We start from the raw sequence: 16,682 nt of genomic DNA on the forward strand, positions 1-16,682 counted from the left end.
ACAATGCATCTGGGAGGAGAACAATGCAGAGCGCTCCGCACACAATGGCGGAACAGAGAAACACTTCCCTGCCTGTCACTGTGCCATACAAATGTCAGCAGCTGCTCAGACCCCCAGACTGCTCCTGCAGATGTCCCCCAGCAGTCCAACAGTCAGGGACAGTTTTAGACAATGTGGGGACTTGGGCAAAAGTTTAAAAGTGGGGCCCCAAATGCTCACATATTGCACCATCAGTGTGGTGCATGATGAAATGACGTCATTCCACTGCATCAGAGGAGCAATGATGGGAAAGGAATCGGTATATGACGCTCTCCTCCATCACTGCTTTCAACTGCCAATACCGATACAGTTGAATATGAAGAGGGTCAGCTCTAACACTGGGCCTCCCTGACTCATAGTGGCCATAGTGGCTATTAGAGGCACACCACTGCCTGGGGGACCGGGGGTCCTAGGCAGATGCCTGGTTGGCTTGTGGCGGGCTTGTACTTACAGCCAGCAGCCAGTCAGAAATAGAGCTGCAGTGTAAAAAAAAAAATGGGGGAGACTAAAAAATGTTTCTCTGAGGCATCAGTAGGCAGATCAGTAGAGATAATGCAGCGCGCACTGTCATTAGCTACAATTTATGAGAAATGTTATGGTTGGTGGATCTTGGTGAATGCCTTGTCTGCCTGCCCCTAACACCGGCCATGCCTACAGTGCTGAGTCACACACTGTTATGGGGGATCTGCACATGACACACTGTTATGGGGGATCCAGGGCCGGACTGGCCATCTGGCAATTCTGGCAAATGCCAGAAGGGCCTGTCTGGTAGTGGGCTACATTGTTATCAGAATTTGCATCCTCGAGACGCCCATACTATTAACAATTGTGATGGAGCACCAAGTCGCTGCCTGTGTCACTTACCCCAGTAGGCCATGTGCGTCCCTCCTGTCTGTGACCTGCCGAAGGCCAGCACCAATAGGGGATGTTGGCGGTGCAATAACGTCACTGCATAGCGCCGCCAGCATCTACTGTGAGACTGGATAGAAGAGGAGTCAGACGTTACGAAGGATGAGGTGTCTGGATTAGGTGAATATAGGATTTTTTTAAAATTTTACGGGCCTATCCCACTATATAGGGTGCTGTCAGTTGGCTCATCATGGTATATAAAGGGTTGTGGGGTAGACCATCATACTATATAGTGTAGTGTTAGGCGGACCATCATACTATATAGGGGGGCTGTTGAGAGGACCGTCATACTATATGGGGGACTGTGAGGCAGACTGTCATACTATATAGGGGGCTATGAGGTGAACCATCAAACTATATGGGGGCTGTTGGGGGTACCATCATACTACAAAGGATATGTGAGGTGTCCCATCAAAATATATAAGGAGCTGTGAGGTGTATCATCATACTATATGGAGGGGGTGATGGGGGACCATTATACTATATAGGGGTCTGTTGGGGGACCATCATGCTATATGGGGGGCTGTGATGTGGACGATCAGACTATATAGGGGGCTGTGAGGTAAAACATACTACATAGGGGGTTATTGGGGGTACAATCATATTATGTAGGGGCTGTATGAGGTGTACCATCACACTATATGTGGTGGGGCATTCGGGGGACCATCATACTATATAGTGGGCTGTTGGAGGGACCTTCATACTATACAATGGACTGTTGGGGAGGGACCATCATACTATATGGGGGGCTATGAGGTGGACCATCATACTATATAGGGGGCTGTGATAAGGACCATCATACTATATATGGGTTGTGGGGGCCATCACACAGTATTGGAGCCAAGGGGATCTTCATCCTGTGTGGAGTGGCTGTGGGGGAACCATTTTACTGTGTAGGGTGGTTGTGGTGGACATCATACTGTGTGGGGTGGCTGTGGTGGACATTATATTGTCTGGAGGTCTATGGGGTACATTATACTATGTAGGTTACTGTGGTGACCATCATACTGTATGGGATGGCTATGGGGGACATCATACTGTATGGGGGCTTTGGTGGACACCAGACTTTATATAGGGGCCTGTGATGGACATCATACTGTGTGACATCTGTGGTGCCTCTCGTACTGTATATTGTGGGCTGTGGTGACAAACATCCTGTGTAGGGTGATGTGGGGCATCAGACTTTGTGTAAGGTTTGTGAGGCAATCATATTTTGTGGGGGCATAATACTCTACAGGTGTCATGAAAGGGATATCATAGTGAGTGAGACAACTTATGGGATTCAGTAGGGGCAATGCATTTCCTTCTCTGTTTCTTAAAATGTTGGTAGATATGCTCTTCTTTGACTGTGACATGATAGGACTTTTTCTATGGGGCCTGTAATCTCTATGTACGCCCCTGCTCAGGAGGAGCATTATTACAATAAAGAGGCAGCGAAGGTCATTATGATAAGGAGGTACAATAGGGAAATCGTTATCATTAACGGGAAGCAAGGAGTCATTATTCTTCTTATTAATAATATAAGAAAGCACAGGGGATATTTTCATTATTATAAGGAGGTACAGGGTCATTATTATAAGATGTCAAGGGGGTGCATTATTAAAGGATGTACAGGGGAATTATTATAAGGCATTACAATTTGTGGTTTGTGTAGATGTGGTAGAATATGAGGGTCCTGGGAAATCCGTAAAGTAAAGATGTCTATGTGTCATGGTGATCTGGACCAAATGCAAAGGGAAAGGGAAAATGAATGACTATGATCAGAGAGATGTTACTGGTGAGAACCTGCACAATATACACATATATGGTCTGCAGAGCACTGATGTAAAACTGATATTACCATTATATGGTCACTGTATGGCGGTAATATCAGTCTTAGTACTCAGTGTGCACTATGAGGATTCAGAAGTCTGAAGTTACATAGAGTTTAACCTCAACCCCTTTAGCGATCAGTATGTTGGTATTATCAATGCTGTATATGCTGGCAAAATTTGGTTATGGTTAGTTGGTATTTGTCTGTATCAGTGACCTATCAGCAGGCTGCATTATGAATACCTAATCAGAGCACCACATGCACCAGCCCCGCCTTAGGGCACGAGAATCTCATTAACTACAACCTGAAAGGAAAGATTAAAGAACAACCACAAGACGGATTTCATCAACCAAGGTATCATTTTATTCAGTGTAACGGCTCTGACCTGGACACTGTTGGTTACTGTGCACAATCCTGCTGACAGGTTCCCTTTAACTCTTCAATTGCTGTGGAACTACAAGTTCCAGGATTCCCTGCGGCGTTCCTGGGTTACAGCCTCCTGCAATTTGTTGCCTCGCTGTCACGTGTTGTTTTTCTTCTACGTCCTGCGTCGTGTGTGTGGGATGAGGGGGAGCTGGTGACGTCGCCAAGTGACGTCAGTGGGTGCATTATTCCTATTTGCGGGCGTGTGCATCACACCTCTGCGGTCCAATCCGAAGCGACAAGCTTTTTGTTAGGGCGTGGTTAGCGGTGACGTTTCGGATGCACGCTCCGGCGTCAACGTAGCAGGGAGGAGGGGGAAGGAAACGTAAACCGGAAGTGGGATTATTAAGGCACTTCCTGCTCGCTGTATGAGGAGACTGGAAGCGGAGGAGAAAGGAGAAGACGCGGCGGCTGCCCCTGGTGAGTGCCTGCGGCTGTCCGGCTCCCCACCGAGCGTTATCAATCCTGTCGGGGCTATTTCTGTTCTCCCCGGTCCCACCCGGGCCTGACTGATCTGCCCGCCCAGCATAACGTTGTGTGGGGCCGCAGACATTTGCTGCGTGTCCTCTACCTGTGGTTCTTGTTGGATCACCAGTGGGGGAATGTTTGTGTGGGACTACAAGTCCCAGCAGTGTGGCAGGGAGAGGGGCCTGGTGTCACAAGTCCGCCGCCTGCTGTCCCCGGGCGGCGCTGTGACTTCTGTGCAGGGTCTGCTGTATCCTTCGTCTGGGACACCTCTGCTTGCTGTCACTGAGTGGAAATCGGCTCCTGATCAAAGCGAAACAGTCATTGGGGCGAGCCTGTGTAATCTGCGGCCACCACCTTTATAGCACTGGTCCCAAGTCACCTTTGTATGAACCGTGTGTCTGATGCCCCCGGCTTATGATGTGGATGACATCTCCTCTATCATCTGTACATCTTGTACAGAACCCACCCCTGTGTGGTGGTAAGCCGGCTGTACGTGTGTGTGTGTGTGTGTGTGTGTGTGTGGCGGCGGGATGCCGGCTGTACGTGTGTGTGTGTGTGTGTGTGTGGCGCGCGGCGGGATGCCGGCTGTATGTGTGTGTGTGTGTGTGTGTGTGTGTGTGGCGGCGGGATGCCGGCTGTACGTGTGTGTGTGTGGCGGCGGGATGCCGGCTCTACGTGTGTGTGTGTGTGTGTGTGTGGCGGCGGGATGCCGGCTGTACGTGTGTGTGTGTGTGTGTGGCGGCGGGATGCCGGCTGTACGTGTGTGTGTGTGTGTGTGGCGGCGGGATGCCGGCTGTACGTGTGTGTGTGTGTGTGTGGCGGCGGGATGCCGGCTGTACGTGTGTGTGTGTGTGTGTGGCGGCGGGATGCCGGCTGTACGTGTGTGTGTGTGTGTGGCGGCGGGATGCCGGCTGTACGTGTGTGTGTGTGTGGCGGCGGGATGCCGGCTGTACGTGTGTGTGTGTGTGGCGGCGGGATGCCGGCTGTACGTGTGTGTGTGTGTGGCGGCGGGATGCCGGCTGTACGTGTGTGTGTGTGTGGCGGCGGGATGCCGGCTGTACGTGTGTGTGTGTGTGTGGCGGCGGGATGCCGGCTGTACGTGTGTGTGTGTGTGGCGGCGGGATGCCGGCTGTACGTGTGTGTGTGTGTGTGGCGGCGGGATGCCGGCTGTACGTGTGTGTGTGTGTGTGGCGGCGGGATGCCGGCTGTACGTGTGTGTGTGTGGCGGCGGGATGCCGGCTGTACGTGTGTGTGTGTGTGTGGCGGCGGGATGCCGGCTGTAGGCACGGTGGATGGTAGCTGTAGGTGAGGTGGAGGAGATGGTGGCTGTGTGTGTAGCTGGCTCTGTGCTAGGGGTTTTGCCTCAGGGCAGGAGAGTCTGTTCCCTGTAGGGCTGCCCAGTGAGTGATGTTGCAGCACTGGATGTCTCGCAGAATCTCAAGTGTTGGATCTTTTATCACATGTGACACTTGCCGCAGCTTTGGATGGATGTGACCCGTGTGTGCCTGCATCAGTGGTGTAATGGTGAGTGCTGCCATGGCTTCTATCGTGTGACTTTTCGGTAACTTGTTGCATGTCACTGTGTCGCTCTGGCCTGACGGATATGTCCCTGGTGACTTGTGATAAGTATGTGCCCCTTTCCTCTCCTGCTTGATCCCTAGTGCTGAGGTCAGAAGTTCCCTGTGTAAACAGTGATGTGACCTCCGCTTCATTTACTTCTATGGAATTCATGCAGATGTCATAGCTTGTAGGGGAAGCGACACAGTGGGGGTGCAGGGCCGTGCTGCTTCGACCCCCCCCCCCCCCAATGATCACATCTGTATTTAGTGGGACAACTATGTATAAAGCTGTAATGTATGATATCCAGCTGGCACCCACTACTGCCGTTCCTGGCCACGTGCGTTGTTGTGGTCCATTCTCAGGCGCTCTCCCTGCTGATCAGACGCAGCGACATGTATAGCAGGGGAGTACAGTGCAGAATACGAGTTGGATGCGTCTGCTAGTCGGTGCTATCAGTAAATAACAGGAAGGTTACTGGGATTACGCAATGTTTTGTGCCTACCATTCATGTGCAGTTGTCCCATGCCCCCCACGTGCCGATCAGGAATGGGCTGGAAAGTGTCTGTTCAGGGTTTCCTTTAATATGGATTATTAGGAAGAAAAAAAATATCTCACTTGGCATGTGTTATAGAAAATTCCCTTAAATTGGAATCTATATACGTCTTCTGGGCACATGATGCTGGTTTTGGGCTTGGCTACAGCCCACCATATGCTGGCAATTGTGGTTCTGTGTTTGGGGAGTTGGTGACTTGTGCCTCTCAACATCCTGGCATTGCTGGCGGAGACTGCGGTTGTACATCATGGGCACCACATTACGTCTTTATTACATTGCAGCTGTATAGGGCATCCACTCTGACCCTTTAGCGGTTCGCCTGTAGCTTCTGTATAGGAGGTAACTGCTCTGTAGGTTCAGATGTTCACCAGAGGATGGAATGCACTGCAGCGATAGAGAAATCCCAAGCGAGCGGCGTGTGCCACAGGAGGATATGTGCCGCTGTCTGACAACGTCCACCCATTAAAGGGACATGCCTCGGTATTTCTCGCTGGAACCTAATCCTCACACCTGCTCCCCGCCACTTCTTTCTACATGTCTTCTTTGCCTTGTGGGGGGGGGACAAAGTTCAATAGAACCACTGACCTAATTCTGCATCTACCTGTGGCCTTATTTTTTAGGTCAATTCTGGACTTGATACAAACCCTTTTAGAAGAGTGGGCTAGGATTAGAAGATATGGCTTCCTTCCTAAAACATTGCCCCACTTGTCCACAGGTCACGGCCTTACACAGGACATTATGGACTGATATGGTGATGGGCCACTGGAAAGTTGTGCGTTTCCCTGCTCAGGGGAAGCATTTTAAAGGAGTTGTCCTGGACTTAAATATTGATTAGGATGGGTGTGATTTCCCAGCGATCAGTTCCTGGAAAGGCAAGGGGCACTGGGCTGGGCCACACCATGTACTTACCGTTCCTCAGTACTCTAGCTCACCTCCTATTTGAAGTCAGTGTGATCGGAGCAGCGGTGTTTACTGTGCCCGGAGCTATGACGTTGGGGGGCTGTGGTGTTTGCTGTGCACGGAGCTGTGTTTGTGGGGGCTTCGGTGTGTGGAGCTGTGACGGCTGGTGCTGTGGTGTGCCGCGCTGTCATGGCTTGTGCTGTGGTGTGCCGCGCTGTCATGGCTTGTGCTGTGGTGTGCCGCGCTGTCATGGCTGGTGCTGTGGTGTGCCGCGCTGTCATGGCTGGTGCTGTGGTGTGCCGCGCTGTCATGGCTGGTGCTGTGGTGTGCCGCGCTGTCATGGCTGGTGCTGTGGTGTGCCGCGCTGTCATGGCTGGTGCTGTGGTGTGCCGCGCTGTCATGGCTGGTGCTGTGGTGTGCCGCGCTGTCATGGCTGGTGCTGTGGTGTGCCGCGCTGTCATGGCTGGTGCTGTGGTGTGCCGCGCTGTCATGGCTGGTGCTGTGGTGTGCCGCGCTGTCATGGCTGGTGCTGCGGTGTGCCGCGCTGTCACGGCTGGTGCTGCGGTGTGCCGCGCTGTCACGGCTGGTGCTGCGGTGTGCCGCGCTGTCACGGCTGGTGCTGCGGTGTGCCGCGCTGTCACGGCTGGTGCTGCGGTGTGCCGCGCTGTCACGGCTGGTGCTGCGGTGTGCCGCGCTGTCACGGCTGGTGCTGCGGTGTGCCGCGCTGTCACGGCTGGTGCTGCGGTGTGCCGCGCTGTCACGGCTGGTGCTGCGGTGTGCCGCGCTGTCACGGCGGGGGCTGCAGTGTGCGGAGCTGTCACGGCGGGGGCTGCAGTGTGTGGTGCTGTCACGGCGGTGGCTGTGGTGTTCACTGTGACGGCTGGTGCTGCAGACTGTGCGGTGCTGTGACGGCTGGTGCTGCGGTGTTTGCCATTCTAGAGGGATCGGCATCCATGATTCCTTCCATCTATGGATTAGTTTTCAGCTCCACGTGCCGGGTTGACGCTTCTGTTGTGAGATCACGACTGTCTTTGTCACCACAAGCTGGGTGGCGAGGGTGGACAGTCCTCTGCTTTTCACGGCTTCGACCACAAGGAAGGAAATGCGTAAGCTGTTGAGTTTCCTTTTTAAGTTATGAGACAAAGGGGTCACAAACGGATCAGTGCAGCGCGAGGCTCACCTGTGATAAGGCGGCAGCACTGCGTGTAGTATTATACACAGACCTCCCGTCCTTAGGTTCAGGTTATGCTCCTATGATTGTGTCCCCCCTTTCACTGCACAGTGGCGATCCTGAACACCCGGCTGCACCCTGTTTAATTGAATGGAGCTGTACTCAAGGGGGTAAAGTGCTGTGACTTCTTTATTTCTGGGATGGGTCGTGATTATGGATGTTGGACCTGCAGCTGTCATTAAAGGGGTTCTCTGGGCTTCCAGTACTGAAGTCCTATCCTTGATATTAGATGATGGAGATCTGACACCCTCCAGTGATCTGTGGCAGTAAACCAGAACAGAAGACGGGTCACCTGTACTGGATCACAGTGGTCTGACACCCTCTGATAATCTGAAGGAGGAGCCATGATGGCACTGTTCTGTATTGTGGCCCTTCTCAGCTCAGCAGCTTCTGATACATTCATATCAATGGAAGCTGAGCTGCAGTCCCGAGAACTGCCACTGCGCAGAATATGGCGCTGTGCTATTCTGCCTTTGACAGTTTTGATCATCCGTTGACGGAAGGCTCTGGGTGTGGGACCACCAGATTCTGATCTAGAGGATACTCATTATCTATCCCATGGTAGGTGGATTGGGTGGTCCTCTTTTGCTGTGTATTTAAGTACTTTTGTGCAGCTTTCCTTTCGTGCAGTTGTTCCTCACTGGCAGAGTTATAAAGCTACAGCATCTACTTCCTGTACTGTATGGACTAATTTTTTAATCTCTTGGCTTTTTGTTTTTTTTACAGTCAGCAGAAAGAAGAAAGATGAAAACCGGTTGCAGTATTGTAGAAAAGTCAAAAGGAGGGGGAGGTAAGATTGGTCGTTAAACAGCACAAAAGACCACATACACCCTAGTGCTGACCAGGGGTATATAGGATGGCGTAAAAGACCCCATACACCCTAGTGCTGGCCAGGGGTATATAGGATGGCGTAAAAGACCACATACACCCTAGTGCTGGCCAGGGGTATATAGGATGGCGTAAAAGACCCCATGCACCCTAGTGCGGGCCAGGGGTATATAGGATGGCGTAAAAGACCACATACACCCTAGTGCTGGCCAGGGGTATATAGGATGGCGTAAAAGACCACATGCACCCTAGTGCTGGCCAGGGGTATATAGGATGGCGTAAAAGACCACATGCACCCTAGTGCTGGCCAGGGGTATATAGTATATGTGTGATTATATACCGGGTGCTGAGCATTTCCATATGTGCGGGGAGAGTACTTGGTACAGATATGAGCGTTGGTGGTGGGTTAGACTCGATGATTGACATCACGCTGCTGTCCACTGTCAGTGTGTCTGCCCTGTTTCTGTCTGATTATCTCTTCTCTTGTCTCTTACTTTTATTGACCTGCCTGTTCCATTTTTATATTTTGTGCTTTTTTTTGTTAGTCTGATTCCTAGTGAATTGTAAAGGGGTTGTCCATGATTGTATATAGTGATGTGTGAACGTTCTTGGATAACTTGTTATCCGAGTATCTCGGACGTGCTTGGATAATTTGTTCGAGTCCCTGTGTCTGCATGTTTTGCGGCTGTTGTCACATCACACGGGGGCATTGCCTAACTAGCAGGCAGTCCACAAATGTGTTGTGGCTGTGTAACAGCTGCGGGGACCCTAACATATTGTCCGAGATGCTCATTACACTGGTTGGATAACACTATATCAGAGTACATTCGTTCACCACTAGTTGTATATAGATGGGTCTGACACTGCCAGCCTCAGCGGCCTGCTGATTCCATGGATGGCGGACCAGCACAGCACCTTACGCTGCACGGTGGCAGTTCTCGGTACTGCAGCTCGGATTACTTGTTTTGAAAGGAGCTGAAGGAACCAGATGTCTGACCTCATGATCCTAAAATGTGGACAACCTGCTTACACTGTAGGTGCAGTGATCCATAGACGAGTGATATGGTCCTCCTATGTAGCCCTCCTTCTCATCCTGAACAGGGTGCTGCATCGCTGCCTTCTTGTTAGGACTTCAGCTTCTTGCCTCACGTTTTTTCCTTCTTTTTTTTATGTGTAGGTTGGTGTTTGTGCTTCAGTCCAATGCTGGCAAATCTAATCTATCTCTGCTCTTCTCTATTTCTCTGTACGTCTTCTGCTTAAATGTATTTTTTATTTTCATTTTTCAGTTATTTTTTTCCATGGTTTTTGTCTGATCCTTTTCTTTTGCGATCACTTGTCCCTTCTTTCTTTTTTTTTTTTTTTTTTTATCATTTATTTGATTTTCTTTAACAATCTGCAGGTTATCACTTCCCGGACTGGGCTTATAAGGCGGAGTCCAGCCCAGGCTCACGGCAGATCCAGCTATGGCACTTCATCCTGGAGCTGCTGCAGAAGGAGGAATTCCGCCACGTCATCGCCTGGCAGCAGGGGGAGTACGGAGAGTTTGTCATCAAGGACCCCGATGAGGTGGCCCGGCTGTGGGGCCGGAGGAAGTGCAAGCCGCAGATGAACTATGACAAGCTCAGCCGGGCGCTCCGGTAAGGGCATTCTGGAGGGTCTTCAGGACTTGAGGAACATGGTAGTTCTGCAGAATTATGGGGGTTGACAATCTTTTCAACCACTCTTACACTCCGATCTCCTTGGCTTCTTTTCCTGCTGGATGGACATGTATTTTCTGTGGCCCATCAATACGTTGCTTGTCTATACACCCAGGGTTGCTCAGTGCATCCTCTGTGTCATACGGACATGTGAGCTGTGATCGGCAGCAGCAGTCACATGCCCAGCCGGATGGAAGAGGAAGTGTGGGGGGGGGGGGGGGCACGACTCCAACACCACCTGAATAGGTGTTTGGGAGATTTTTTTATTTTTATTTTTTTTAATATAAATAGATTTGTTTAATCTTATAATTACAAATATACGGTTATATTAATAAAATGGATAATAGAAAAAATATATATAATTTTTTATAAGCAATTCATAACTATTTTTAAGTTGAAATTATTGTCTAATTTTTAGCCCAAAATATCATTTATTTTTAGTATTTTAATTAAATATACCTTTCTAAATTGTATTTTTATAATTACAAAACTGTTATATATAATTTTTTATTTTTTTTTGGTAGATGAAAATATTTAGAATGTTAATAAATACTTTTTTTTTTTTTTTTTTAATACATGTTAATAATATAATTATAGTATTGTTTTTCTGTTCTGCTCTCGGCGATGGCATTAATCAGGGCTGGACGATGAGTTGTTTAATTTCCAGAATATTTTGCAGCAGGTCTCCTGGCCGCTATTAGCCGTAATCACTCTGGGTGTGACTTCCAGATAATGATCCCTAATGACGGGAGGAATGTGTCTCCTCTCAGTTCTCTGAATGCTGAGGTGGAGCTCGCACACGCTTCTGTAATTGCACCATTTTGCTGCTTTTCTGTAGAACCTGCAGTTCACCCATGACGTGTGGATAATGGCCGGAGACGTGTGGATAATGGCCAGAGATGTGTGCAGATTTTTCGGTGTCTGTAGCATTGAATGAGCCATCACTGGGCAGACACGGGAGTCATTTGGGGTGTAAGGGGAGATGCTTCTTGGCCGGCCGGTACTTGCAGCACCATAAACCGATGACGCAGCTTAATCCCCTCCACTTGTCGTCTGTTTGTTTTTCCTCTTGCACGTGTTCAGGTTCCCATGGATAAGTTTGGGCTCTTTAACCCTGACACTGTTGCAAAAAAAACCCTGCAAGTAGATTGTGACGTGCAGCTGCGACCGTTTATCTCTAGCGGGAAGGGAAAGCGGTGGAGACGGCACTGATCTGCAAATGGTGGAAAAATGGAAACTTTCCATATACTGCAGTTTTTCTTTAATTCTAAAGTACCTGACAATCCGGCACATGACAGGACCCATATTAACGTCAACGTACATTCCTCAGAGTTTGTTTTTGCCCCGAGCCGCCCTCCACCTCTTCATTTTCCCAGAGCTGTAAACCGGATCCGGCTGTGTGCAGAGCGTTGTCTCTTGTGATCACACATGTGTTCTGCTGATCGCCTGCAGTGTCTCCGCCGCGCAGATGGCCGCTTCCTCTCACTCATCCTCACAGTGCAGGCCGGCCCATCCTGGTATCTAGTTTCCACACACAGGGCGTGTAGACTTTGTCTTCAACCATGCGGGGTGGGAAGAGTTTTTCAAGAGCCATGTATATGATGCACAATGGTTCCGGCTAAGGGGACGACACGTCCGATTACAAGCTGCTTTATATATTTGCATTAATTTTATTGTTGCTTACTATTTAATTATAAACGTTTATTTATAGGGCAGCAAGGTGGCGCAGTGGTTAGCACTGCAGCCTTGCAGCGCTGGAGTCCTGGGTTCTAATCCCACCCAGGACAACATCTGCAAAGAGTTTGTATGTTCTCTCCGTGTTTGTGTGGGTTTCCTCCGGGCACTCCGGTTTCCTCCCACATTCCAAAGACATACTGATAGGGAATTTAGATTGTGAGCCCCAACAGGGACAGCGATGATAATGCATGCAACTTGTAAAGCGCTGCGGAATATGTTAGCACTATATAAAAAATAAAGATTATAATATAAAGATTTATAATTTTATGCAGTCTTTATTTTTCAATATTATCATTTATTTTTAATTTGTCATTTTTAAATGTATATATTTTTTTAGTTTATTATTGAGGTTCTTGTAATTTTAGCTGTTTTTGTTTTGTTTTTTTTTAATAGATTATTCTAATTAGATTTTGTGTTAGTATTTTTAGATTTGTTATTTAATCTGGTAATTTTTCCTTGACAGATATTATTATAACAAAAGGATCTTGCATAAAACGAAGGGGAAGCGTTTTACCTACAAGTTTAACTTCAACAAGCTGGTCATGCCCAACTACCCGTTCATCAACATCAGGCCCAACGGTAAGATAAAGAGCAACTAGAATTAGGTCTGGGTGGCTGCGGAGGGATAAGTGTGCTCCTTTAAGCCACTTCACGTTCGTTCATAGTGCATTGTGGGTGTGTCAGAGCGGTGAAGTATGTAGACACGCCCCAATGCACTTTCAGGTTAATTTGAATGTCTTTAAAGCAAAATTTATCAGCTGTCTAATAGGACCTACATAGCCCTGCAAGTAGTTTTAGCAATTTGGGGTCCCCTTTATGCTCCCATAGACTGTACATCTATATTTGGGGAACAGACAATTCTTGCAAATTGCAGTGCATAAGTCGAGGCGCTCCCTTCCAGTACCGGCGCTGTGACTTACCACTGGGTCAGACGGGCATTGGATTATAAAATATACATTATGCAATTGTCCTCCCACTGCAGAAATCAAATGCCACGTTCCTCCTTGGCGTGCCGGTAGCCATCGGCCACAGCACTTCTCTTTTTGTAAATTCTGTGAAATGTGATGGAATTTCCCTGCTATTCTGTGAATATCAGCGGCCTGAGGGTCAGACAGGTCATTGCCAGCCGGGGGTTTAGTGTTTCTGCATTGTGACGGAAGACAGATGCTGCCCAACTCTCCATGTTAGACTTCATCCATTGCGGGTTCTCTTTTCCTGCCGGGGGCAGAACGAGCAGGAAACACAACCTTGTTGTAAGGAGCCAACATTCTGGTTTCATTTCTGCTCTTTGTAACAGCTGCTCCTGTAGTGGGGGAAGCAGAGGCCCAAAAAGTCAGAATCTGTACCTGAGGGGTGTTAAGCATGTAATTAATCCTGAAATTTTTGTATGCAGGATACAGCATAATGGTGACTTTTTTATTATTATTTCCCCACTTCATTAAATAACAGCATTTGAAAATGTGCAATTCTTTTTTTTTTTTTGCGTTTTTCACGTTTTCACTTGGCTCTGATAAATTGGGCAGGAGAGCGACGTGGCAACCCCCAATCTCCATGTTCATGTCTAGCGATGGCGTTCGTTGTGCAACTTCGTGCCTTCCAGGATTCATTAATAGGGGTGCGCCTCTTATGAACCAGGCGCTTTTGGCTCCACCCTGCCCCTCATAGAGACCGGTGTGAAAAACTGTTAGTCTTGATGAAATGGTGGCCATCATCTTAAATTTGCTCCATTGTTAGTCGAGGGGGCATTATTTTCCTTTTTTTTCCTCCTGTACAACATAGCCGCATCATGGCGTATGGGGATTTGTTTTTTTCCCACTTTAACTTAAAACACACTCGTCAAAATGTTTTCCCTGAGTATAAAGCAAGCAAAAGTTTCTTCCCCAGTGTGCACAGAGGTTTAGTGTATCGCGCGCTGTTCTTGTAGAGTAGGACTCCTTCAATATCGGCCCTACAGTCATTTCGGTTGGCACTTTTTGATTAGCTTGTCTCCCATTGGTGGTCTTTGAAAGTTGTCATCTTGGATGACAGTGCCAAGTTGGCATCTTTTAATCAGCGGATTGGACACTACACCTGAAGGACTGCAAAATCCATCATGACGGTGCAACTTGTGACAGATGCCAAATGAAAGTCCACCACTTCTAAAAGGCTTCGCAAACAGTGAGCCAGATGCCCTCTTCTATTCCACCATATTAATGGATTTCCTTTAGTGATGTCAGAGATTTTGGTTGGGGTCTCGGCAGCCAGACCACTCAATCTCTGAAATGTAGAGGTCGAAGCTTATCTCTGGTCATTGAGCAGAGCAGTGGAAGGATCCAGAGTTAGTCTGGACCCGTACGCAGCTCTCATGGCATCTTATCTGCTCTCTACAAACTACAGTTGCACATTGAGTTGGGGAACCTCTTTTTAATATCTGAACTGCCTCCTTTACTTTTTTTTTTTTTCTTTCTTTACATCTTCATGTTTACATATTACTTTTTTCTTTTTCTGTTTTCTTAGGTGGCGTTCCTCAGAGTGCACCCCCTGTGCCCACTGCCTCGTCCCATTTCCATTTCTCGCCTTTAGATTCCCCCAGTGAAGACGGGCACATGAATCATTTTACTGGAAGCTCCTCTGCCCAGTCCAGCAGGGAATCCCTGAACGACGGCAGCGAGAGGAAACCAATTCCTACCGAACAGGAAGAGCTTCATTCGGCAGACTGGCGTCGCGGGGCGGACCACATGTCCAATCGGAATACCGCTGTAACCGGTCACCACGGCCTTCAAAAGCATAAACCTGATCTCATGCTTCCAGTTTTTTCGATGCCTGGCATGTACCCAGATGCCCACAGTCCCTTTGCCGTGTCTCCCCTCCCTGGGCGTGGCGGGCTCATGAGTGTACCCATCTCACCAGCCTTGTCGCTGACGCCAACCGTTTTTTCATATAGTCCTTCTCCTGGACTGAGCCCAGCTTTCCAAAGTAGCAGCTGCTTCAACTTCAACCCAGAAGAGATGAAACACTACCTGCAGGCCCAAGCCTGCTCCGTATTTAACTACCACTTAAGTCCACGGACTTTACCAAGATTTCCGAATTTCATGATGCCGCCGCCGCATCGTCCCTTCCCACCGGAAGATCAGCCATCACTCCCCATCAAGCTGCAGCCGCCTCCAATGGGACGTAAAAATAAAGAAAGTGCCCAAAGCTCTGAGGAAAAACGACTGGCTCCTCCACAACCTCCTCTGCTGCCCGTGAAAGTGGAGCCAGTTTCTGATGATGACTATCTTTTTTCTGACGAGGAACAAGGTTACCCGGACCGTGTAGAGAAGGAAGAATCTGATGAATCTGAAGCTTTTTCTCCAAATATGGACTCTGATAAGCCAGGCCATACTTTTGTCAAACCTGCAGCTCCTTCCTGGCTGCAGTTCTCCACCGCTTCATCCAAATTTAACTACCCCAAGGAAGGTACAGAAGGTCCAGCTGGGTTTAGTGAGAAGCCTGTAAAAGACGAAACCACCGTAGTCGAAAAGAAGGAGGACTCTCTGCCACCGAAGCTGCGCCTCAAACGTCTCTGGAATGGCGAGAGGCAGGCGGAAGTGGTGGAGGATAGAGAGTGCAGGAAGGTCAGCTGCATCATCAATGGCTGCCGCTCCTCCGACCTGTCAGTGGCAACCAATGCCGTTGCTGCAGCTGCCGACTCCTAGTACTGGAATAAACCCACATTATTTCTTTATGTATTGTTCTATTTATGTGGCATTGCTGCAGAAAGGGGTGGGGTTAGCTATTTCGGTCTCGTTTATTCCCAAACTTTCTTTTACTCTTTGCAGGTGATTTACTAAAAAAAAAACAAATATATATATATATATATATATATATATATATATATATATATATATATATATATATATATATATATATATATACACACACATACACTCTACCCAGGAGTAGAGTAATGTTGCTTTTTATGGATTCTACCCTCTCAAAGTATTGATATACGGGTTGCTCTTTCACGTATTCAGGGGTTCTGCACTTTTAGCAAAAACAAATAATTTAATTTTTTTTTTTTTCCAAAAATAACAGGGTAGGCAGGTGGGTTTGCTGGAAAACTTGACACTACAACATAGGTTGTAGGCACTAGATGTGAGTTTACGAGTGGGTGTGGATGAAGATGTCTTCATTCATATATTTTCCCCACACACTCCTTTGTGACATCATGGGCAAGGAGTCCTATTTTTATACCTGAAAAGTGTCATGATTTTACACAGAAAAGCTTAACGCAGCAGTACTCTTTCCAAACGAGCAGATCCAGGTCAGTGACCTGGTGATAGAAAAAAGGACCTTCGTTCCCGATTCCTCAGACGCACGGGAGTAGAAATGCCAGGATGTGGAACCTGTGGTTTTCCTGACCTACAGGAAGCGAACTCGAGTGAACGCAGGAAGTTAAGGGAAATAAAAACTGCACATGTTCCACCACTGATCTTCTCCCTTTTGTCTCAGCTTTCTCGAACAGACGTCTGCTTCGATTTCCTCTCTTATGACGTCCATGCA

The 16,682-nt window shown here is 48.4% G+C and overlaps 1 protein-coding gene across 1 annotated transcript; it reads left to right on the plus strand.

Annotated features, from left to right (window-relative positions):
• Positions 1-3,466: 3,466 nt before the first annotated feature.
• Positions 3,467-15,864, plus strand: LOC143769845 (ETS translocation variant 3-like). The gene is made up of 5 exons (XM_077258786.1): positions 3,467-3,604; positions 8,623-8,686; positions 10,124-10,361; positions 12,622-12,737; positions 14,655-15,864. The coding sequence occupies exons 2-5, from the start codon at positions 8,641-8,643 to the stop codon at positions 15,833-15,835; spliced, it is 1,581 nt and encodes a 526-aa protein (XP_077114901.1). The 5' UTR covers positions 3,467-3,604; positions 8,623-8,640; the 3' UTR covers positions 15,836-15,864.
• Positions 15,865-16,682: the final 818 nt, after the last annotated feature.

This window comes from Ranitomeya variabilis, chromosome 1 (assembly GCF_051348905.1).
Source record: "Ranitomeya variabilis isolate aRanVar5 chromosome 1, aRanVar5.hap1, whole genome shotgun sequence".
Lineage (NCBI taxonomy): Eukaryota > Metazoa > Chordata > Amphibia > Anura > Dendrobatidae > Ranitomeya > Ranitomeya variabilis.